Source organism: Astyanax mexicanus, chromosome 17, assembly GCF_023375975.1.
Source record: "Astyanax mexicanus isolate ESR-SI-001 chromosome 17, AstMex3_surface, whole genome shotgun sequence".
Lineage (NCBI taxonomy): Eukaryota > Metazoa > Chordata > Actinopteri > Characiformes > Acestrorhamphidae > Astyanax > Astyanax mexicanus.
Window position 1 is genome coordinate 9263212 of NC_064424.1, and position 25439 is coordinate 9288650.

Genomic DNA, 25439 nt, shown 5'->3' on the forward strand with positions numbered 1-25439 from the left:
CAAAACACTGAAGTCAAAGCCTTTTTTATTAATTAGGAAAAAATAGCTATAACTAACCTTCTACAAACAAGCAAACAATTCAGTTTATTTTATTCATTTATTTATTTATTTATTCATATCAGTTTAAAGTTTTTACATGGAATGCTAATGTGTAGGTACACAAAAAGGGGACCAAACATTTTCATAACATATTGGAGAAATTTTGTAAAAACTGAGAACAATATTATTTTGGTCCCATTATCAGAATTTTTAATAATAATTAATTTCTGATGAAAACAAAAACACTGTAAAAACAACTTTTTTTCACAGTTAATTATTAAGGTATTTTGTTCTCTCAAAAATCCTCAAAAATATTAACCAGACAGCAAATTCATTGGAGGCAAACAGTCGTTACTGCTGAATCTGTATAAAGATTCTTAACAATAAAAAACACAATTCAGGTTTACTCATCAATTCAGCTGCTGCCAACAGGCAGGAGGCTCAAGGTTCCACTAGCTAAAAAAAATATTTCTATCTATCTATCTATCTATCTATCTATCTATCTATCTATCTATCTATCTATCTATCTATCTATCTATCTATCTATCTATCTATCTGTCTGTCTGTCTGTCTCACCCCGCATCTCTCTCCTCATTTCTCCCTCCCTCCCTCTCTCTCTGTCTCTCTGTCTCTCTCTCTCTCTGAGGGTACAATTAATAAAAGTGAACCATTGAATAGAATCTATTTTTTTTAATAAAAAAGTTTTTAATCTATCTATCTATCTGTCTGTCTATCTGTCTGTCTATCTGTCTGTCTCACCCCGCATCTCTCTCCCTCACCTCCCCCTCTCTCTCTCTCTCTCTCTCTCTCTCTCTCTCTCTCTCTCTCTCTCTCTCTCTCTCTCTCTCTCTCTCTCTCTCTCTCTCTCTCTCTCTCTCCACAGTGTGCGCATGTACCGCTACTCTAAACACTACATCCACTCCAAGATGGCGTTAACACGGCTGTCCTGCGTTCTGGCTCTGCTCTCTCTGCACTGTGAGTAACCGAGGCTGTGTTTAAAGGCAGTGCGCTGTGGGAAAGCGCGCGGGGGTGATGGAGGGAAGTTTGTTGGGCTGTTTGAGCTGTATTTCCACTCTGTTATAAAGCTTTCTAAAAGTAGCGGCATGTGTGAGAGAAGTGTCTGCTCTCTGATCAACTAAACTACTGGTTACAGAGTAGCTGTAGCTGTAGCGGGTATCCTCTCTTTACAGAGATGTTAGTGTGTAGCGGGTTCACGTGTTGCTGGATTTAGTGAATCCGCTTCTGTCTGAAGGATAATTAAAGTTGTTAGAATGTAAATGTGTTTTTATTAGAAGGTCTCGAGCCGATTCTGGCTTTGCTCGTGCGAAGTCTAGCCTAAATCCCCATCCAGCGTGGCTTTTGTGTGCTGATCTGGCTTGTTAACTACCGGCTATCTATCTGGTTATATATCTAACTATCTAGTCTGATTTTCAGCAAAACATCATTTAGTAGTGTAGGTATTTGAGCCAGCGTTTATTAAACAAACCGCTGTTTACTACTTTTTTATTTATTTATTTTTTATCGCTCCGCTTTTGAGGCTCCATCCTTTATTTGTACGTAAAAGTTGTAAAAACTGAAAACGAACAGTAAATATTTTATTACTACTCCGAATAACAGTGCGAATTTAATTTACGCAGATGAACCAGAGAACGCTGTAAAAGTTGTTCAAAATAACCCCTATTCACGCGTGATTTTTCACCCCACCCGTTTTCCGACAAGCTCCCCTTATCCTGCGCTACGATTGGCTAGTAGTTTATAGTGTATCATCGGGCTGTTTCTTTATTTTTTATATCTTTATTTGTTTTAAGGCTTCTACAAAACATAACAAACATACCTAAGCCCGTTTTTCCCCTCAAAACGTTTTAAACAAACTATAACAATAATATAAATAAATTAAGTGAAAATAAAATAGATCAAGTTATAAATGAGTGAAAAATGTGTACTACAAATAAAAGGAATGCATAACATTACATATAATACAAATAAATGCCCATAGACAAGACATACAGCTCTGGAAAACTTAAAAATTTCAGTTTCTTTGATTTTACCAAATTGAAATCCTCTGGAATATAATCTAGAGGAAGATGGATGATCACAAGCCATCAAACCAAACTGAACTGCTTGAATTTTTGCACCAGGAGTGGCATAAATTTATTCAAAAGCAGTGTGTAAGACTAGGTGGCATGAAAACTGTGATTAAAAACCAGGGTTATTCCACCACCAAATATTGATTTCAGAACTTTGAAAACTTTATGAATGTGAACTTGTTTTCTTTGCATTGTTTGAGGTCTGAAAGCTCTGCGTCTTTTTGTTATTTCAACCATTTCTCATTTTCTGTAAATAAAAGCTCTAAATGACTACTTTTATTTAAAATTTGGGAGAAATGTTTTCTGTAGTTTATAGAATAAAACAATAATGTTAATTTTACTCAAACATGTACCTATAAATAGCAACAGAACTGGTATTTTCATTTTTCCTAAGCTGTATATTAGAGCAGACAGAACAAATTAGGAAATGGATTATGTTCCCTGAGCCAATATATTTTTTTATTAACTTTAAATAGATTGTCTAAAATGTTAAATATATTTGTAAAGCAAGAAAACTCGGGCGTTAATTACTTAACTGTTTTTTTTTTTCGTGAATCGTGACATCATCGGGCTCTTTCAGAATACGCAGAAAATACGGATAACCAGCCAATCACAGCCCAGGTGATGGGAACTGACTAACCAATCAGAGCGCAGGCATACGGGATTTATCTGAATACGGGTGGATAAAAACAGCCACGCTCTGGTTGCCATGAAGCCATGGAGCGCGTGAGGAACCGTTAGGCGCCGCGAGCTGCTGCTGAGAGTCGGGCTGTTTTTGTCCTCGACTGAGATTCAGATAACTTTAGTTTTAGCTTCAGTTTCAGGCAGATTTTAAGGGTTTTAATGTGCCAGTAAAATCCAGTCTCAACCGAAATCACTGCACTATGTTTTACCAGCCAAATAAACACTGAATTCAGACTTAATTAAATTGGAACAACAGAAGAATTGTTGGCCAAGTTGTTGTTCTTTGCTTATTGTGCCAAGAGATTCTTCTCATCCACAGATGGAGTTTACTGGCACTGTTTATTTACACTGTTGTTTATTGGCACACACATATCCCAAGCGATATGATAATATGCTCTAAATAATGAATGATACACATGATAATGAAACCCAGAATGGAAATCTTCAATAAAGTTCAATAAACACATGAAAAAATGTCTTAAATACAGTAACAAATTACATTTACTTTATTACTGTGTGAAAGTGTTCCTATCGATTTTAAAAATTAGCCCCCTAAGACTCGAACTCTTGCATGGCATTAACTTTTTATTTCTCTTTGCTATTTGGGCTAATCGGCACCTGGTAAGTGTAAAAAAAAATCTTTTTTACATGGTGTAGTTTCTGAGAAAAATGATGTCCACATATGGGGATATCTATAGAACACAATGTTGAGTGCAAAACAACAGTAGAAACAACAGTTGTTGCCCTTTGAGCAATATGGCTACTTCAACACAAAGACAAAGTAAAAAAGAAAATATTTGCTGTATTTACTGTTCATTTTAAATTTCTGAACAAAATCGAAACTGTATCGTGTTAAGGTGACAGTATAATGGCTTTATAAGAGTACACCAGGCTTGTCCAAGTAGAGCAAAATTTTATTGTTGTGGTCTAGACAACCCAGAATGTGATGTCCACATATGTGGACGCCAGGTCCTACCAGCTCACCAACTTGCTTGGTTTCTTGCTCGTGCTCGCAAACTCTAGTACTCAGACCGGTACCCAGTCAAAGAAAAGCAAATGCTGTAAAACAGGATCTTGGCTATATAACCTGCTTCATTGCTCCTCCTGTACTGGCTGACAAATGGTTGTAAAATGCCGGTTGTGTCAGTGGCTTATTGTCTTAGTCACTATGTAGCTTTTTTAATGTATTTTTTTTAAATGTAAGTGTGGCTGTTATATATTGGAGATAACTGTGTTAACTTTATAATTTATGAATGATCAAACCTAGTGCAACATGGATCTGACTATTACTAGCATATGTTTTATATATTTTTGAAGAGGTTTCTAAAGGTTTCTCTGAAATATAACACCAATGTTTGTATGTATTTGTTTGCATGCATGTTTTGCTAGAATATAATTTTCCTGTTTTATGCTCTAGCGAGTTGGTTTGTGTGAGATGATCTGCAGGAATAGAAAGAGGTATTAACACAGCAGAAGGTTGGTTGCATGTGTGTGGGCAGAAGGAGGTGTCCGCCATCTCTGATCACTCAAGTGTGAACATTGGCTTTAGTAACTCGGGGTATGATTAGTGAGCCAGCTCTACTCTTATAATGAGTATGTCTGAGTCTTTACCTGATTAGCACTTAAGCACCATTATTTCACGCTGAGTCTGTCTATCTTGCTCTGTTTTAATGCCATTTTTCTGCTCATTTTTAATACTTTTTTAGGCAATGAAACAGTTTTGTGTAGCAGTGATTTGGAAAGTCTGGAATAGGTGAAGTCTACAATGTTTATAACAGTAGTCTGACTTTTTTTGTTGCTACATTGAACACTTGTTTGGATGTACAGCTTTAACTAGATGTTGAGTTCAAGCTAACATGGTTCTTTATACAAAAAATTAGTAAAAAAAAAAAAAATTCCTTTTATAGTCCTAAACAAACCACTTTAAAAGGTGTTGTTTGTACAGGTTTTGTGCTGCAAATTAATGATGCATCTTTCCAATTAGGGGTGAAACAAAACATTTATATTGTAATATATTGTATAATTTTTGTTTGTGATACATTATTGACATGTGGTATCAAATATTATAATATTTATTGAATCATAAGTGCTTTAAACTTCCTAGAACTTGCTCCCAATTGAACTTACTAAAGTTACTCCCTTGTTACTCCATGATGAAGAATATTGTTTGTCGATTTCTGGGAAAATTACTCCAATAAATTCATAATTCCTGGTATTTCCTTGTTTAGGAGTATTTTATCCTCTTCAGTAACATACAGATGTTCCATAGAATTGTCTTACGAAATATATATTAAGTATCACAGAATCACAGTATCGTGATATATCATCATTCTCATGGGTAACATATCATGATTCCCACCACTGTTGCTGTTAAAGTTGGATAAAGTTCTTTACTAATGTGAAAAACTGTGTTTTATTAATTTTATCAAATTTAAAGTGATTCTCAAGGAGCCTCTCATACAGCAAAGTTTTTCACAAGTCAACAAGTGTCTTCAAGAGAGCAAATATAAGAGCTGAGGTCGTAAGAGCTTTGGAGAAGTGTGCTTTGTCACTGTTTATATGTTTGAAAGCCACGTCTCTGAGAAGAGCAGCAGTACTCTGGGAGTTATCTGGTGTGTCATGCCAAATGCAGTGTGAGGATCTATCCGCTGGAGCCGTAGAGAGCACACACAATGGAACAGACTCGTCTTAGTGTAAACAGGGAGATTTCCTCGCGCAGCTTTAGACGAAACACCTGTGCAAGTGGAAAACTTCCATTTTTGGCCTAAAGCTGTGACAGAATGTGAGCATGGCCAGCATCATCAAAACCGACAGTGATAAAGATTCATTTGAAGTTGATCATCAGTGGTTTTGCAATGTATTAAAAAAAAACAAAAAAATTATAAAGTAAGGATTAAAAAAAACGTGTAATTATTTATTAGCGACATTCATAATCTAGTAAGAAATCAGTAGACTGGTAGGAAGAAGAGAAAGTGCTGAAAGTGTTTCCCCCGAGCCGCAGCGTGTCAGCTGCTTTCCCTCCCTCCCCCGGTTTCAGAGCAAATGTTTGTCAGGACTCTGTGAAAAGCATGATGGTCCTTCTGGAATATTCTATTGACTACACATTTTAGTAAGTGGCAAAAATAAATGGATGACAGGAGTGAGAAATCACTCCTCACACTGGTGGAAATCTCTTAAGGCCGTTTTAGGTTCTTAAGACCCTTGAGGTGCGTTTAAAGGCAGTGTTGGAGGCTTTGCAGGCATGAGTGTAAGACATTTTCTAAATGGATGGTACAGCTGTAGCAGACTCCCCGATCTCGAGTCTATTAGATTATCACTGCTGGACATAACCAGGGGTAAAACAATACGACCTAGTTACCAGGTGTGTTTTTTTTTTTTGTTTTTTTTTGCGCTCATTTATACTCAATAACAGAAGCTAAACATGTCCCTTCTGTACTAATGGAATAGAGTAGGCCTTAATCATCACCCTTGCTTATTATAGAGCTCTATGAACATTTATTATTATTATTATTATTATTTTTGTATTATATTCCCAAATTCAGTTTTACGTTTTTCTTTTTGATTTTGTTTATTATTTTATATAATAGTTTCCTTTTATGCAAAACCAATTACAATTACGTAGACAATAGAAAAGTTGCATTGTAACCAAAAAACTGTATTTATTGAATTTTGACTTAAATAGAGAAAAGCGTGTTGTCTGGCATATGTAATTAGTAAAATAACATAATTCGTTTTTTTTATAACTGGCAGTGTATTTTTATTTTTTTTTATTCTTTTTCCAATTTTATGTTTAAAATCCATTTTAAAATCACATATCCATGATTTAGCCCATGTTCTCCACATCACAGAAATCATTAAACCCTATCTGTTCCATAATTGGCCATTAATAGAAACCACTGATACCATGAATCAGTTACTGATGCGCATATACTGATTCATAGTTGTATGTCATTGCCTCTAAATTCCAGTCGGTGAATGTATTTCATTATTTCCTTCCCTGAAGAAAATTCTTAACCCACAGTCCCTGCGGTGTAGAGGAATGTCCCAGACACAGGGCACCGGGGTAATCCACATGGGTACCACTACAGTCAGCATGTGATGAAACGTGCTGAGTCTACGAGCAACAGGAGAGAAGCACGTCTGGTGGCCCAACCAGAGAGTAATGGCCAGAAACAGCTGAGTGCCTGTGGGCTGGAGTGGCTGGAGGACGCCACTCACACAGAGGTCACAGAAATATCTGAGGCAGCTCACCACGCCACAGACCCTCAGCTTTGGGAACAAATGTGGAATGCTCTCCTGCCGTAGATCACAGGACACATGGAAGCCTTCAGATTTGCACTGGATCAAAAAAAAGCTGCATTGAGTGAATGTATTACCAGAGCTTTCCTGATAACAGCATTAGATTAAAAATCCCTATATTACAAAAACAAGGTTATTTAGCACAGCAGAACCTTTACATTGTGTGTAAAATCATATCACGATATGGAATTTTTTATATCATAAAAAATATAACGATATATATCATGAGATACCCCATTTAAGTATGTTTTCAGTTATTCTTTGAAAAATATGTCAAAAAATATAATTGCTTACTTTTTCCAACTTTATTTTAAAGTGACATTAAACCCAACTTTCACAAATGACAATTACTACCTTTTAATGCAGCAGTATATATGTATCAAATGAAAACAGATGAGGTAGATGCAGTAGCTAATTGTATAAAAAAGAACAGTGCGTCTCCCAACGGAGATTCGGCTCTCATGAGTTTAATAACGTAAAGCATTTTGTTTTGTGAAGATTACTTTATTATCACTTATATAAACCAAGTTTATGCAAAGTGACCACGGCAATACATTTCATCATAGCCTACTTTATATATTTGCATGAATAATTGATGAAATTATTGTAGAAACGATAGAGACGATAGAAGGTAAGTAGCACGACAAACACTTTTCTATCGTCCCCGTGATATTTATTGTCATATCGCACAGCACTAGTGTAATTTAGTATTTATTTTAGGGAATCCATCATATACACAACTTTTTGAACTATGAAACTTTTTGCTAAACTTAAAAAGGAAACAGCTGTGGCTTTACATTGTGTAAAAGGTTCACGGCAACTTGACCTATATAAATAGTTGACAATGATGATATGTTAACTGGCAATAAACATTAAGAAAGCTATCTTTTTTTACAGAGCTATGATAAACACACATGCTGGAAGAATTTGGGGAAAAAAATGGCAATTTGGATAGGACTGGACAATTATTCCATATCAATATGTGTTTCCTGGCTAAAAAAAAAAAGGTCACACACACTAATATTTTGTTGGGCCGCCTTTATCTTTGATTGCTGCACGCATTCGCTGTGGCATTGTTTCAATAAGCTTCTGCAATGTCACAAGATTTATTTCAATCCAGTGTTGCTGGATACATTTTTCACCAAGATCTTGCAGCAGCATTGATGATGGTAGAGTCTGACCACTGCACAAAGCAGCTCTTCTCCATCCAGCACATCCCAAAGATTCTCAATGAGGTTAAGGTCTGGACTCTGTGGTGAACTCTCTCTCAATCCATGTGTGAAAATGAATCACTCTTTTACAATTCCAGCCCCATGAATCCTGACATTATCATCTTGGAATATGGCCGTACCATCAGGGAAGAATTCTAAAATCCATTGATGGAATAAGCTGGTCTATATTCAGTATATTCAGGGAGTCAGCTGACCTCATTCTTTCAGCACATACTGTTGCTGAACCTAAACCTGCAGACCAACTGCAGCATCAACCCCACATCATTTACTTACATAAATCCAGGTGAAGACTTTTTTTTTGGTCAGGCAGTGTATTATTATATTGCCAGGTTCTTGCCAATACACAACCCAAGTATAAGTTAGTGTGGATAAAATCTTTTTAGTATACAGCCCAGATACTAGTCACATAACGTGACTGGGTGTAAACAGGGTAAAGTAAAGGAGAGAAGAGTGTTTTTCTCATGGATATATTTCATGTTTCATTTTTTTTCTCGGTAAGCAGTGACAGATGCTGGAGGGAAGGCTTTAGAACTTTTACATTCATGCTGTAGGAATGGCAGGCATGCACATTCCTCAAATGTCAATAAAATTTCCATGTGTAAAGATGGGCATTGATCAAAATAGTGCCTGGCTGCTGCACTGAAGTACTAATGCATCTTCAAAGCAAGATTAAGTCAGGCTTCAACCTAAAAAAAAACAAAGCTTTTTCTCTTTCTCTTTCTTGTTTGTTTGATCTTCCTTGCATGTCTTCTTTCGCTCTGTTGCTTCTTTTCTTTCTTTCGGTTTCTTATTTTCTCATCTTGCTTTTTTGCTTGTGTTCATTCTTTTCTTTTCTTTTTTTTGATAGTAAGTGCCTACTAGGGGTGGGCGATATGGCTCTAAAATAATATCACGATATTTCATGGTATTTTCACGATAACGATACTCTTGCCTATATGACAATACACATACAAAAAAATATATATATATATATATATATATATATTATCAAAAATACACTATACATTGCAAGAAAATATATTTTTTATATTATTACATACAGTATAACACTGCACACCCCTAAGTGGGATATAAAAAAATGGAAGAATTTGATCAGATTTTTAACAGAAGTCAATGATACAGAATGTCATCATACTAATAATACTGCAGTCCAAATAATTGATACTGGACAGATCTCATCAGTCTCTTATATATCTCTGATATATAATGGGAAATGGGGTGGATGATATGACATGATATTTCAGGGTATAATATTGTTCATGATATTTAAAAAAAAATTATATTATCGTGTACGATATGGCACACCCCTAGTGCCTACTTAATTTTGATACTGTTTTTCATAGATTTTTTTTTTTTTTTTTTAAAGATATTGATTGTGGGTTGCTTTAGTGGGGCGTAATCTGGTTGATAAACAAACAAACAAACAATTGCCCAGGAAGTTAGAAGTGATAAAGTCTTATCTACAGCCAGTTAGCCAAAGATAAAGTTGTTTATTTACATTAGATATTATTGTCCCACATTTACTCGTACAGTCCTCTCTACGCTGAGGGAAGTGTTTGGGTGATTTCCTGCTGGCGATCTTTATCTGGTCACATGCTCCCGCTGGGAGAAAGTGCCAGTGCGGCATTCCTCGCAGGGTCTGCGTGGCTTTGCCAGCTGCTGGTCACACAGCACAGAGATACATCAATAGCTCAGTGGCCGCTGGCCTTAGTCAAACAGCAGGATACTGTGGGTTTCATACAGGCTTTTTTAATTACAGTCCGTTACCGCCCTCCTTACAGTGGGAGTGTTTTGTTCGTCCAGTGTTTATTCCAGAGATGCGTCGCATGTTGTTTTCCAGTTTACTTGTTTCGTGCGCCTAATCATAATCGTACGATTGCGTTGCATTCGACCCCCTGTTTACAATCCAGTCACAAAGGCAATTCTTTCTAAAAATAGGCGAATGTGGCAGATCGTCTATCTGTCTGCCTCTGGAGTCGAACCTCTGCCCTCGCTGTGCTTTCTGCTCTGCGCTAATAAGCTTTGAGATGCAATTGGAAATCGTGGTAATAGCCTGAATATATTACACATGGTAGAGTCTGGAAGTAGAAATAAAATAATAATAAAAAATGATGTCAGCATGCCTAAGAGGTTTTTAAACTAATCTCTGCTAATACATTGTGAGGATCGTCAGCATATTGCTCTAAGATCTTCCGCCCCTTCACTGTGATTACACACACACACACACACACACACACACACACAGAGTCCAATGGCTTGGTTATATCACTGTCGTCACTGCTGCCTTTTCGCTCCCTGAAGAGGCATCTGGCATTTTCAGGCCTTGTGTTATACGTCCCCCCCAACAAGCATATCACCAGTACACAAAATGACAGTAAAAACAGTCTCCCAGCCCATGAACTGGCAGCGCGGCGACGATTTCAGTCCCTCACAGCAGAAACCAGGTTTTAAAGTGACTTTTCTGAAGGGCAAATGGCACCAGACGGGCGATAAATATATAAGGGGCGCCAAAATAATTCTATTGACTACAGTTTCAACAGTTAAAAAAAAAAGTGCAATAGTCACATCACAGGATGTGCGATGTAACTTAAGGCAATTAAATCAAACACATCATGTTGCAATTATTTGATTCTTGACACAAGAAGTAGATACACAGCGCTGTCTCTGTCTCTGTGTGAGTGACAGGCTGCTGCTGCCTGAGAAGTGTGAGGGGGGGCAGGAGTAAACACGAGGTACAGCACAGTTTTGTGCAGATATTTCCAGTTACAGCTGAATTCACGCTTTTAATTCCAGTAAAACGCTCTTATTTACTTTTTAAAAAGCCAATTTAATGCCTGATTAAAGGGCCGAATACTGTTGTTTTGCTGTTTTCCTCTGGTTTTGAGAGCCTGACTGAGCTCTTGATCGGCCTCAACACGAAACTGCGTGCAGTTAGGGGCGGGGCTGGTGACTTCATGGGCCCTGCATTGTTTAATATCGCGATAAATATTGCAGAAAAAGGAACATTTTGCAATGTCAAATTTTTCCAATATCCTGCAGCTCTAATACTCGATATACTCTTAATTAGTGGAGAATGTTTGTTTTCTTTTCAGTTGAAAGCAGCAGTATTGCTGGGGAGTGATGAGGGGACAACATATTTTTATCAGTGGCATCAATGTGTTTCTGCAACATCTCTGCTAAATATGTGTTTAATGAGTTATGAAATAACTAAATTTTGGAAGAAGGGTAACACCCTATTTCCTCTTCCTCTTGCCCATATATACCCTCCTCTCTTACCTCATTGTCAGGTTAAAAAAAAATCGTTCCCACCTCCACGCCATCTCACCCCATTCCCTTCTTCAACTTTGTTCACTTAAACCATGAGGGTGCTCATCTTTATGCGCCAGCTTGAAACCACTCTTTTCAAACTACTTCTGAGTTTGTCAAAATGTCTAGTAGGCCTTCCTAAGAGTTTTTTTTCTGGCCATGACAGCATTTACTAATTCCCTGAGCAACTGCAATGCTGCTAATGTCACTAATACAATAACTATTGCGAACATGGAGATATCAGCAAATGGCAAACTCAATATACGGTCCTCGCCTGCTCTTTTACGCATTGTTAAACCAAAGAAACACAGAATTAGAACTGAAAATAAGCTTAAAAAAAACCTTTACGAAAGTGAAACACTGTGCACCTCTAAAAGAAGACTGCTCCACAATAAACATTTTAAAAGTACTCTTCTGCATGCTTGGTGCAGTTACACTCTCACCAATGAGTAAGATCTCTTCACCCTATCAATTTACAGACTGTGACTGTTGCTAATATAATGGATACAAACATGTTTTTTTTCTTTCCAGAGGCATTTTATTTTTATATTGGGAAACCAAAAAGGGAGGAGAGCTATAAATGTGAGAAGACCGTGTGAAGGATTCTCAGAAAAACCTCAATTTACCAGCAGTTTCATCATAATTCTGAAATCAACTAGCTCCATAATTTATCAGCTCTGGAAAACACACAATCCAATTACGCTTCATAATTTTTACGACTCCCCAAGTTCCAAACAACAGCAAAACAGGCCAGCACTCGCATGGCATATTTACTTTCCAATTGACAGAGCTGACTTTTCCATTAAGGTCCTGAGGCTTTATATATATTCGAGAGGAGTGTATTATTGAGGTCAGATTAGCATCAGCTTCTAATGAATTCTATATATAGTTCCTGAAGGCCTGTGTTTTCCAAGCACTGATTGGTCTGGAATATCTTGCTGAAAATAGTAGCTTTCTCACCTCTAAGCGGCTGTGATCAGACGTTCTCTCCGGCCCAGAGATAAGAGGCTGATAAGTAAGCAGAAACGGAGCAACCCGGAGCGCCTTATTCCTTCCTCACTGCAATCAGTAACTTCTCCCTGGCTCCAAATCCACCATTAGCACCAGATTTACTGCCTGAATGTAGCCGACTGGTCAGATTGCAGCAACAGATTGAAACCGGACCATCTGGCAAGTCTGTGTTAAAGCTGACACTCAGTGGGTTTCGCACTTACTTGTGAGGAAGGTTGTGCATTTTGGGCTTTAGGGACTGCTCGAGTAGTTGAGAGACAAATCCACAATGCTTTTATTGGTTTTAGTGGTTTTACCATATTTCTGTAATGGGGTGGAAAATATGGCCCTAAAATAACTTGGAAAATTGAATTATATTGGTATTGGCTATTAATTGCTTTTTTTTTTTTTATATAATCACCGCATCCGCCGGTGCCTAGTTTTGGACAGTATTTTCAGTTGGTACTTGCTAATGTATTTATTGTGTCCTGGAAAAAGACCAAGTGATGCTGATTATGTTACTACAATTGGTGATCTATTGATTTAAAGCATTTCTGTTTTATTTCTGTTTTGTTTCCACATAACTATTGTTTTATTTAACCTGTTAACTTGCTGGGGTAAAGTAACCTCAGCTAATGCTTGCTAGCGCAGAGCTTAGCTGTGTGAGATGCTACTGGATGCTTTAAACATATTAGCTTCACTGCTTTTACTAAAGCCAGTCTGAAGGATTTACTTACTGGTAGTATAAATGGAGTCCAGGCTGAAATGAAGCCGTTCTCTTTCTCCGAGTTAAGGAGTTAATTTGCTTCAGCAGAGGGTCCATTTGCTCTGTGTCCTGAAGCCCTGTGTAGAAAAGCTTCAGGGGGAGTGTTATGTTTCTTAGAAACAACTTTCAGTTTTTTGCTGTTTTTTTTTTTTTTTGAGAACAGACTTTTACAGAAGTCCATCTACTCTGCAGTCTGTGAGTAAAATAGCAGAATGAACTCAAGGGGATGCCATGTCTGAAGGAATTAATTAAATATCAACCTCTAGTGCGCATATATCTACAGAGCCCCTAAGGTGATGTAAACAAACAAAAAAAAATAATAATATAATAATGCATGGCCACAACTTAAGGTGTGCAAGCGAGGTGATAAAGTCCTGGCTACATAATCCATCCTCAAGGCTTAATTATCTCGTTGCAACTGCTTCAGAAGTCATCTCCACAACCTAATTATCTCATTCCCACATCTTATTAAGTCATGCCAACAACTTGATAATCTTTTCCCCACTCCTAATAAGTAATACCCATAAGTTTAGTTATATAGTCCGTATGCCTTCATAAATGATCCCCAAGAAGAATTATATAGTTTCCATGCCTCACCACTTCATTATCTCATTCCCATGCCTTAAGTCATCCCCACAACTTATTTATCTTGTTCTCACTTCTTAATAAGTCATCCCCTCAACTTATTTATCTTGTTCTCACTCCGTAATAGGTCATCTCCACAACTTAATTATCTATCTCAATCCCACTATTTAATAGGTCATTCCCTCAAATTTTAAGTACTTCGTTCCCTTTCCTTAATAATTCATCCCCCACAATTTAATTATATTGTGTCCACGCCTTAATAAGTTGTCCCCACATTTTATTATTTAAAAAAAGTTCTATTCTTTATGTAAAGGTAAAACTTTTTTTGTAAACAACAGTAACTTCTCTAGACATTGATGTATGAAATAATAGCAATTTAATAAAATAAATATTGTAACTTAAAAACAGTGTAATGTTGCTGATTTAATGCTGCTTTTATAATGATATTAATGTTTTAAATCGTAATATTACTAATAAAGGGCTGGGCAAAACAAATACAGTCAAATTAAAACCTATTTATTTTTGTATAGCATTTTTACAACTGACCTTTTCATAAATCAGCTGTACAGAAATATGTAAAATATATATATAAAAATCTTAAAAAACAAAACAGCAACAGTAGATTTTTACTTTTTAATTTTATATATAGCTGTATGTATATATTTATTATTATTATTATTATTATTATTTTTTTTTTATATTTTAAAAAAGGACTTTAGAAATGAATAGTGAGCAGTTTACAGAAGCTGGAGTGAACGATTGAGCTGCAGAAGAGGATTGCTGTATTTTAATTCTGTTAAAATGTGCCCTCAGTGAGGAATGGATGCAGACAGGGTTCACTCAGTGCCATGTGTCAGACCTGGCTCAGCTCTGTAACCATATGCCCACAGTCCTGCTGCTAATCGTGTGGCTGCTTGGACTTGGTAAGTAAGTGCTTTAGATATTTGTCAGGATGCCAGGCATTGCTGGAGTGCCTTCCGGTGGGCCTGAGATGTTTGAGCTTGTATGATATGGGGGGGCTTTAATTGATAAAATGAAAATCTTTTTTAGAGGCTGTTCATAAGGCATGGGTAGAAATAGGCCTGTCACCATAACTAACTTTTTGAAATATCCCAGAAATGCTTGTGATGAACATTATTATTGTCATTTGAAGAGCATTTTATGCCGTTATACTCTTTTTAATTATGAAGCATTTTTAGACATTTGGGTATATCAGAATTTAAATAAATTTAATTTAAATCAAACTGCTGTTTTTAACTAAAGTCTATTTACCAACTCATTCATGTTTATGGGTTTTCTTAGATAAATAAACAAAATTAACAGTATGTTCACAACAGTAATACATTTTTGGTGTTGCACATAAATATTGTATTTTATATTATCATTTTTGTAACAAATGGACCAATAGAAATGCTTAAAAATGTATTTGATATTTAATATTTTACATGAACTTTCATTCAAAAAAGTTTTCTCCGTCTCCTGTAAAGTTGCTATTTTTAAGTTTTAGGGTATTTTTTTTGTTTGCATTTGCAGTTTATATGCATACATTACATTTCTGCTCTTAGAGTTGATTTGTTACTTTACATTACATTTTTTTTTATTGTATATAAAATTTGACTTTTTTTGTCTTTGTTTAAAACTGTTACACTTACATGATATAATTTTTTTTTTTTAAGGTTTGTTGGAATAGCGCATTCTTTAAATTGTTTTGTCATATCGCCAAAATATCGTTATTGCAAAAATATTGAAATATCATGATTTTATTTTATGGCCATATTGCCCACCCCTATATGCATACAGCTCTGGAAAAATAAGAGACCACCTAAAAATTGAAAACCTCTGGAATATAATCAAGAGGAGGATGGATGATCACAAACCATCAAACCAAACTGAACTGCTTTTTGAATTTTCGCACCAGGAGTGGCATAAAGTTATCCAAAAGCAGTGTGTAAGACTGGTGGAGGAGAACATGCCAAGACACATAAAAAACAGGTTTATTCCACCAAATATTATATATTTATAGTTCTTAAAACTTTATGAATATGAACTTGTTCTCTTTTTCATTATTTGAGGTCTGAAAGCTCTGCGTCTTTTTTGTAATTTCAGTCGTTTCTCATTTTCTGCAAATAAATGACAATATTTTTTGAGTAACTCGTTCTGACGGGTGAGAGCACGCTGGCGCCCGTCTGTTGGACTGCCGCTTCTCCCCGCGTCCTGTGAGCCCGGCGAGCGAGTGAGCGCGGCTGCTTCACCACGATCTCCCCGCGGCGCACACCGGCCCGGCGAGCGACTGAGCGCGGCTGCTTCACCACGATCTCCCCGCAGCGCACGCCGGCCCAGCGAGCGACTGAGCGCGGCTGCTTCACCACGATCTCCCCGCGGCGCACGCCGGCCCAGCGAGCGACGGAGCGCGGCTGCTTCACCACGATCTCCCCGCGGCGCACGCCGGCCCAGAGAACCACTGTGCCCGGGTGCTGTACCACGACTCTTCTGCGGCACACGCCGGCCCATTAAGTGATTGAGCGCGGCTGCTCCATCACGACCTTTCCGCGGCGCACGCCGCGACTTGAGTAAGTTGCTATTTATATACACTCAGCAATGCTGCCGTTCATCACCTTGGCTCTGCTGCTAAGTGCCCATTTTCCAAACTGTTATTATGGCCCACAGTCCTTGTCCTATACAGCCAGTGACTTGTGCAAACTCAGTAACTACTGTCGCCTATCCAAATGTGTTGCTGTGTCTGCCAGCAAAGCTGGCATACTATCCCACCGTCGGTATGTCCATCGGGGCTCAAGGCGGCATTATAATAGAACTATCCATTACTCGGCTGGGACAAATATCTGTTCATTCTGGACTACACTCCGCCCCATACAATCAACTGAGTCTCGTTTTGCTAATCACAATAATTTGCTTTCTTTTCCTCCTGCTAACTCTGTGAATGTTCTCGCATTATTTAATGTTCGCTCAATATCTAACAAAGCAGCAGTACTCAGTGAGTTCATTCTAGACCACTCTATTGACATCCTTTTCATAACAGAAACTTGGCAGCAAGTCGGTGACTTCAACGATGTTTGAGCAAAATTAGAGAAACTGATTCATAAACTAAAGTGATCTGTTATTTTTTTCCAGGGCTGTATATGTTTAAATAAGTAACATTTAGATACATTTCGTGAGGTGGGGCATACCTAAAGCCCCTCCTCTTCACAATCTAATGTCCTATAAATTCTTTCTTTCTTTTCCTTCCTGTCACGTCCAATTAACTCAGTCATATCTCATATCTCTCGCAGTCTCTCAGTCTGAGCTCCTCTTATCAGAGGGGGTCTGGTGGTCCTCCAGCTTAAATCAGATGCCGCCTGAGCTCCAGCCCCAAGTTCTCTCCGTGAGCTGAGTCATGAGCTGACGACATTTTCCTAACTTAGAGAAATTTGCTCATTAGAGATTTCCCGCCTCCACAATGGGTTAAATACGTTTACGTACTAGACGTTATCAGGCTTTACAAAGTTAGGCTTAAAAGGCTTGAGTTTTTCCCATCATCAGCATGAAGTGTTTCCTGTAGGAAATCACCTAGACGTGCACGATCTCCTTTCGAACCCTCAGGAAGCTCTAATAAGGTACGCTGATTTCACATACGCGCCAGGCCGGATCACGTATCATGTCCTTACAGCTGTGAGCAATGTGCAACCTTACTACCCAGGGTAAACAGATAGAGCATGAGACAGATTGGGAGCGGCAGATGTGACGAGCAGGAGCTGCTTCAGTAAACAAGACTAAAGTAGTGAGGAAACAGAAGAGGAGAGGTCAGATTACATTGTTCTGATTCACCAGATTTAATAAAACAGCTGCATTCTCAGATCAGGATACAGAAAAACAGAGGGACAGATCAGGACATGTGTTCAGGTTTTTCTGCCCTCAGGTTTTGCCTTAAAATCCATCTGTGAGAAGAAATTTATATGCCAACCTGTAAAACATACAATTAACCAGTGACTTTTGAATTCTACCCTATCCGGACAGGATTAGTTTCTCAGGTGGTCGTTAGGTAATTTTCTCTTTTATGGCGGGATCCTCTGTGATTTTATTCCCATCCAGAACAACCATGTATGTGTTTTTTTTCTCAGACGTCCTCTGGGAAAATTACAGGCAGAATTAGGCTATCTACTGTTTTTCTCAGAACTCTGTGGTCCTTCTGCAGTTTTATTCTTGTCCGGACGCACATCTCTGAGTTTTGTCTCCTCGCGATTAATGAAATCGCTATTTGTCCACTGCCATGCACCGTAATTACACTTTGGGAGCAGAGTTTCCACGGAGATCGACGTAAAAACACAACAGCGAGTGGAAATGGAGGAGCTACTGAACGCTGTGTCATGTGACCGAGAAAGCCAAAAAAAGAAAGGGCAACAATATAGAGGGCTGTGGGTTCACTATTTGGCAAACAGGTCATTGTTGCCCTTTCTATGTATGTGTTATAACTGATTATTAATGATTTTTAAGGCATTTAGTAACCATTAATAAGCTAATTATAAACCATTTATAAACCCTTTATAAAGAGAGTCTTATTTTAAAGTGGTACCAATTTTTATTATTATTATTATTATTATTATTATTATTATTATTATTATTATATTTTGGATGAAACTGAATAAAATAAACATTTGACCAAAGACCAAATACAATATTTGGTCTTGTTATTGTTTTTTTAGTCGTTTCTGACTGATCAATTGCAGTCGCCAGATATTTGGTGAATCCCTAATTTAAATTGATTAGTAAAAAAAAAGCATAAAATGCAAAATGCAGAGTGTCAAACTTGTTGTTTCTGAATGTTTCTAGTAATATCTTTGTAATAATACAGCACAGCTGAGAAACTTGTTTTTAGCATTTTGCTGTACATTACTGGTCGGTTCAGGAGTCAGTCACCTGCCTCTCATCTGTATTTGGTGGATTTGTGCCTCTGTCCTTCTGTGTTTTATGTGTCAAATAGGCCAATGGGCATTTAGCAATCAGTCAGAACTTGTTTAATTGTGTAACACTTTTATTAACAGTGATTTAAATGCAGTCTTCCAGTTAAACTTTCTTCATTAGTGAGACTGAGGCACTGGGGTGCAGTAGAAATGTCGGCCCAATATCATATCAGCCTCAAATTTTACATATCACAACCAGTCGTGCAGCCTTAATATACTATACTATAATATACTACTCATTTATACTAAGTATACGATCTTAATCACAGATCTACATAAGTTTAAAAGAAAGAAAGAAACAGAAAGAAAGAAATAACTCTCTGTTCACATCCCACAGAACTAACTTTAAAAATCATTGGAGGAATCGTTGTTCCGGAAGAGGCTCGTCATGCAGCACAAATGTAGCGTTTGTCACGTTGGTGATGTTAGGTGTTACAGGACTTCACAGTCTGGTGAGATTTTGCCCTTGGCATTGCTGGACTGAACTGTAGAGCTGTACTGACTGAAGGCCTCATACTGCAGATTTGGACGCGAGTCTGGGACTCAGCTCTTGCTTGTTGCTTTGTGGACTTTACAATAAGGAGAACACAGATGTGTGGCTTCTGAAATATTAACAGCATAAAACATTGGAGAGAGAATAGAAGCCAGTAATAATTTATGGGGAAAATAAAGAAGAATGGGAGGCTACATGCGCACAATGCCTTTTAGCTACATCTCTGAGAGGTTTGGAGTCTCTTGGGCATTGGTATTTGTCCATTTGAAACAAAACTTTTTTTTTTTCCTTCTTTTTACATGGGTGGTGTTTTTTTTTTTTTTCCCCTCTATGCTCTGGTTTGAACCGGAACAATGATCTCATGTTTGTTTTTTTAGTTTTTTTTTCCTCTTTACATATTCATGACATGCATATTCGCATGGAGTTGTGCTTCGGAGTAGACGGGCCCTTTCCAAAAACTGCCCCGGACTCTCAGTTTGTGCAACAAACGCTGCATTGCGAGGTCGTTCATGTGGAACTGGCCAACCATGCAGCTTTATTTCATATCACCAACACTCAGGATCATCCCCCATATGTATGCAGGCAACAGCCCGTGGTTGGAGGGAGAATATTCTCGCTAGTCAAAGGCTCTCCGCGCACTGGGAATGACACGCCTGCAGTGCCAATCTCGCGTGTCGGCCCAGTTGTGAGGAAAAGGTGCTTTTACTCTATGTAGGTTAAATCAGTGGAGCCCGCACTAATTGGCGGTACATGCCGGATGTGGGAGCCGGACACGGTTTGGGTGGTCCCGTGAGCAGAGGGACATCGTTGGCTCAACACTTATCATGGGTGGGGTAAGTTAATTACCCACTGCAGCTGCAGCAGCAATTCTGTCCAAAATTGGAGTGAACTGGTGGTAATGGGCTTAACGACATCCAAGATATTCAGTCCGAGCAGCCGAGGGAATACTGTTCGCTTCTGTGGAACTACTGTGCATGTCCTTCTCTGTGTAGAATCCTGCATTTTTTCCCCCTTAACAACAAGGGTTTTACAGTTGTTCAATCCCACCAACCCCCACAACCATTTGACTTATATGCACTGTTGAGCAGGATTGACCAGTTCCTGAAGTGTTAATGTATATAATTGCATTATTTTCTGATGTTGTATCCAGTCTATTCTTAGTTAGACATCTAATCTTTTCTGCTACCACTGTAATAAGCTGAAGTTGGCTTCTTATTATGAAGATTATTTTTCAATTTTAAATTCCACCTTAAATGATGCAGCAGCCGCTGTACGTTCTGATGCTAATAAACTGTACATCTTATGCCTCAGCAGTAGAGGTGGGCGGCCCTAAAATAATATCCCAATATTTCATGAGATAACAAAACATTAAAATATTAGAAATATTTTAAGAAAATATTTCTAAAATACCTCCAAAATATTTAAAGAAAACACTACTGTGAGGGACATTGAAACTATTAACCCATTTAAAACAATGTATTTCATTGAATTTCATTGAATTGTGTTGTAAAAGTAACATTGTGCTCAAACTAAATTTATGCATGAACATGTCCTATTTGCAGTGTCCTGCGTGACCACATATTTACTTCTCTGTTCCAGTCTATACCCTTTGTTAGTTTCACTTCCTTTCTAAGAGTACATGATGAATGAATATCAAATGAATATTATATATTGGCATGCATTTTTCATTTTTTATGTTTTGATATAATGAAAATCTGGCCGGTGTTCTTTACATCCTGTTAAAAGTATTTAATGATAAATGGACAAATAGAAATGCTTTAAAATGAAAGATGCTCCTAAAGCTCTGGTCACCAGTGCACAGAAGTCGAATGGTTGCGGGGGCAGGGTGGGGGCAGGGTGGACAACTGTAAAGCTCTTGTTGTTGTAGGTTAAATATGCAGGATTATTATGTTAGGCTTTAGTGTGGGAAATAATAAAAAAAGGAATTAAAGTGATTCCCTGGTGCTTGATTCTATTCTAGATGTGAATGGTATTCCCCTTTTTTCTCCAGTTGAATCGGATGTATCAGTAATCTGCAGCCTCAATCACTCCCTGCTCTCTCCTGGGCTTCAGGGACATGCACAGCTGCAATATTGAAATGTCACAGTAAATCACTTCATAGAATTTCATAGATTTTCCAGCATGTGTGATGTCTCTTCCATTGTCAATAGTGTTTTGTCGATGACATGATGTGAAATGGCAGGGTAGATGGTTCAGATTTAGGTAAACAGTTAAGGTCAGCCTCTGTTTTAAAACACACACCACTTTATACAGCTCTGATCGGCACTGTAATGCTGGGGTTACACTGAGGGAATTTAGTGATTTTTGATTCTCAGTCTGGCTGGGTTTGTGTTAAAGTGCTTCAGCCTGCAGATATTTGCAATTGTAATTAGGGCTGTGTATTGGCTAGAACTGTAGTAGAAATAAAAATTTCAAATATAAATTTAATACTAAAAACACTATCATATTTAAAAATATTCTAAAAAAATATTTGTAAAGATTTCAGGAAAATTAATGTCTGATGTAATAATGTTTTGCATCACAACGTTATTAGAATGTTTCTCATATACTGTTCCCAGCTAGACAAATACTATCATTGTGGAAATATTAAAAGTAACATTACCAATGTTTAAGAACCTGTTATAAAACATATTCTAATAACATCCAGAAAACTTGACAGATTTAACATTCTAAGAACATTGACTATCATTCAGAAAATAGCTAGGACTGTTTAATTATCTCTGAGATTAATCTAGTAGTGTATACTACTACTAGTCAGCAACACAATCAGAACAATGCACATTATAGTTGTATTTTTTTGTTTTTTGTTTTTTTTTAATCTACCTGACTTTTATATATATATTTGCGCCTAAATGTGTTCAAACACTTAAAACTTGTGCACTGGTAGTTTAAAGTTGGCTTCTTATTAGGCAACTTTTTTAAAATATTTACGTTCCACCTTAAATGATGCAGCAGCTACATTCTGATGCTTCTACACGTCCAGTACCTCAGCAGCCCCTTTAAGGTGGAATGGAAATGTTTCTACCTTAAGTATGTGCTATTCTATTCGCCTCTAACACTCTGCAAACCATCCAGACCATCCAGTTTTCTCACCCAAAGACGTCTTTCTCCTTTTTTTGTTTTTTGGTTTCGCTTGGTGCAAGTGGTGTCAAAAACGAGAGCCAGCAAGCTCATGAAAAACTCATACAAAAAAAACAGTTTTAGGACTAGAAAATATGGCCAACACTTAAATCACTGTATATTCTTTTATTTTAGTTAATACAATATAATTCTGATACCGATATAAACAGTAAAAAAGCCCAAAAAATATTTTGCTAATTTTTTATAGATTTTGTTCATCATCCAATTAAACTATATTTTTTACACCTTTTGTAATGAAATGTGACCAGTTTGGGTCAGTGTTGTTTAAGCAATGATAATATCCTCAATATTCTTATTAAAGCACACAGTTATCACAATACAATAAAATATCAATGTATTGTCCAGCTCTTCCCAGTCTGTTTTTAATCTGCTAAGAGTTTAAAAGTCATGTAGTGTATGAAGGCTTTATCGAGCCTTGCTACACTAAGACATGAGGATGAGTTTTTAATGAACATGTTAACGAACAACTGCAGAAGGCCATTAGCGTGAGTAGAGCATGCCGCTCTGTCAGCCACCATAAGCTCATGGTCTGCTGCTGACGTTGCATCACAGCACCGGTCTGCTTCCTCCCCCCGGCCTTCTGGAATGTCCACATTTGTTTTAGATGCCCGCAGGACGGACAGCGCTCTTGGCTCTCAGCGTTTCAGCGTTTCCCATACGAGGGGGATCTTCCACAGCAGGTGATGGAGGGGTTTCTGTGGGGAGGTCAGTAGAAACCTCTCCCCCCGACGCCCACATCACCCCCCCACCTGTTCACCAGCAACATTCCCTCTCCAGCGTCTCAGACAGCTCAGGAGAACCGTTTCAGTCAGGGCAGGAGTCTGCATGCCTTAACAACATGTTGTGCTTCGGCTTGACTTCATTACTGTTTATAATTAATTTATTATTCATTTATATACATTACGTAATACACATTAAATATCCTACTCAGTTTAAAAGAGTAACAATGAGGCCTTACTTACAGTAAAAACAGATCTAATGTAGAGAGAGGCAATTGTAGAGATTATTTTACATTATTCTCTCTAAGACATCATTATGGCATAATGACAATACACCCATTTTTATAGGTCTTTTAAAAGCTTTTTTTATTATTATTTTATGAGATCAGCGAATTAGCATCACCAAGAAGAATGTTTTGTTGGTCAAATGTTGATTTCTGATGTCTTTTAAGACTAGGGCTGCAACTAATGATTATTTTTGGTAGTCGACTAATCTGATGATTATTTTTTGGATCAGTCAATTAGTCAACAATTATCTCTGCAATGTTCTCCATCTCTTAAAAACGATAGGCACAGCTGAACATGAGATTTAAATGGCATTTAAATGTATACATGTTGTTTACACATTGAGAGTACTGAAATTTAGTGAGTAAATATGTAATCTGTTGTGTTTGAGCACTTTTGGAGACACAGGTTTAGTTGAGTTATAATTGTGTGATTAAGCCATTTACCCATCTTCCATTGCGTTTCTGTCCCCAGCACTTTGTTTAATGCAGTACTGTTACAAATGAACCATTAGTCGCCAATGAAATTTGTTGTCGACAAATGTTGAGACATATTTGTGATATTTAATTTAGAGATGAACTGAGCAGGATTTACTCAGTAAAGAAAGAGGAAAAGAAAGAGGACTAAAGCTTGGAGAAATGGTTAATATGGTTCACATTTGAGACACCCGTATTTGGCAAATCTAAGCGGAGTTTGTATTTTTATTTCTGAATATATTTGTAAAAAAATCAATAGGACTTACCTTATAGAAAAATGTTAAAATAGCATTATACTACAGTAGAAATATTTACCTATTTATGTACCCTGGCATCATGTACGCTGTCAGTCCTTTGCAGAGTTTAATTCAAATAGATCAATTTAAATCAACTTCTGCTTCTTCCCTGCACTTTTACAGAGTAACATTGTAGTTTATTATTGTCTTTTTTTTTAATAACACTTTATATCTAAGGAGCAGTTAACTTAATTATTAAGACTATTCAGACATTGGAATTTTTAGAACAGGAGTTGGCAATTAAGTTTGGCCAAGGGCCAGATATTTTCCAAGCCATTATGTGGTGGGCCACAAATAAATAATCTGTTTTGGAAAATGAAGAGTAATGGGATGGAGTGCGACAGACTAGTAGCTCTCCAGCCCAGAGGGTTGTTGAACCCAATTGCAGATCAGTTGATCTCAAAGCAGGTAAAAAAAAAAAATGATTAAGCCCATGTCCAAATATGGTACGATAATTTGATAATGTATTTTTTTGTGACAGGCCAACCAGCATCAGTTTGTGTTGTGTTCAGTTCCATTGACGAGGTAATTGTATCCCAGCTGCTGACGCTGATAATCAGTAAACAGGGGAGGATTTACCAGTCTGAGGAAGCTGATCCTGAACGGAAGTGTTGGCTCACGCTGGAGAAAGCAGGGGGGAAGCAGGTCGCTCTGTTGGTCAGTGACCTTTCACCTGTCACGTCTGTCAGAACACTGAATCACCTGTTACACAGCTCTATTGACCACCAGCTTTGACTCATCCTTGACTCATCGGCAGCTCAGTGAGGAGCAATGAATCAGCCTGACTTCAGAGTACTGAGGAATTAAAGCTCATGCAGACGTGTGAACGATACTCTCGCGGAAAGTCCAGGGTTTTGGCTGCAGGCGACATTTTTTCCACATGTTCTGTTTCTAATGTTTAGGAAACTGTTCTGTTTATGAAGCTGCTCTGTAATAGGAATAACCCTGTAAGTCACTCTGGATAAGAGTGTCGGCTAAAAATGGAACTGCATTGTAAACATTTGGGGCTATTTTTTTATGGTTTTGATGTTACATTTAGCAAACTTTTTTAGACCCACTAGAAAC

General features: G+C 37.6%; 1 protein-coding gene across 1 annotated transcript in view; it reads left to right on the forward strand.

Annotated features, from left to right (window-relative positions):
- Positions 1-909: 909 nt before the first annotated feature.
- The window catches only part of jam3b (junctional adhesion molecule 3b), a 69507-nt gene continuing 44977 nt past the window's right edge, over positions 910-25439 (forward strand). The window contains exon 1 of the mRNA XM_007254207.4: positions 910-1014. Coding sequence (XP_007254269.3) covers positions 930-1014 — 85 coding nt within the window. The 5' untranslated portion in view covers positions 910-929. The remainder of the gene's footprint in view (positions 1015-25439) is intronic.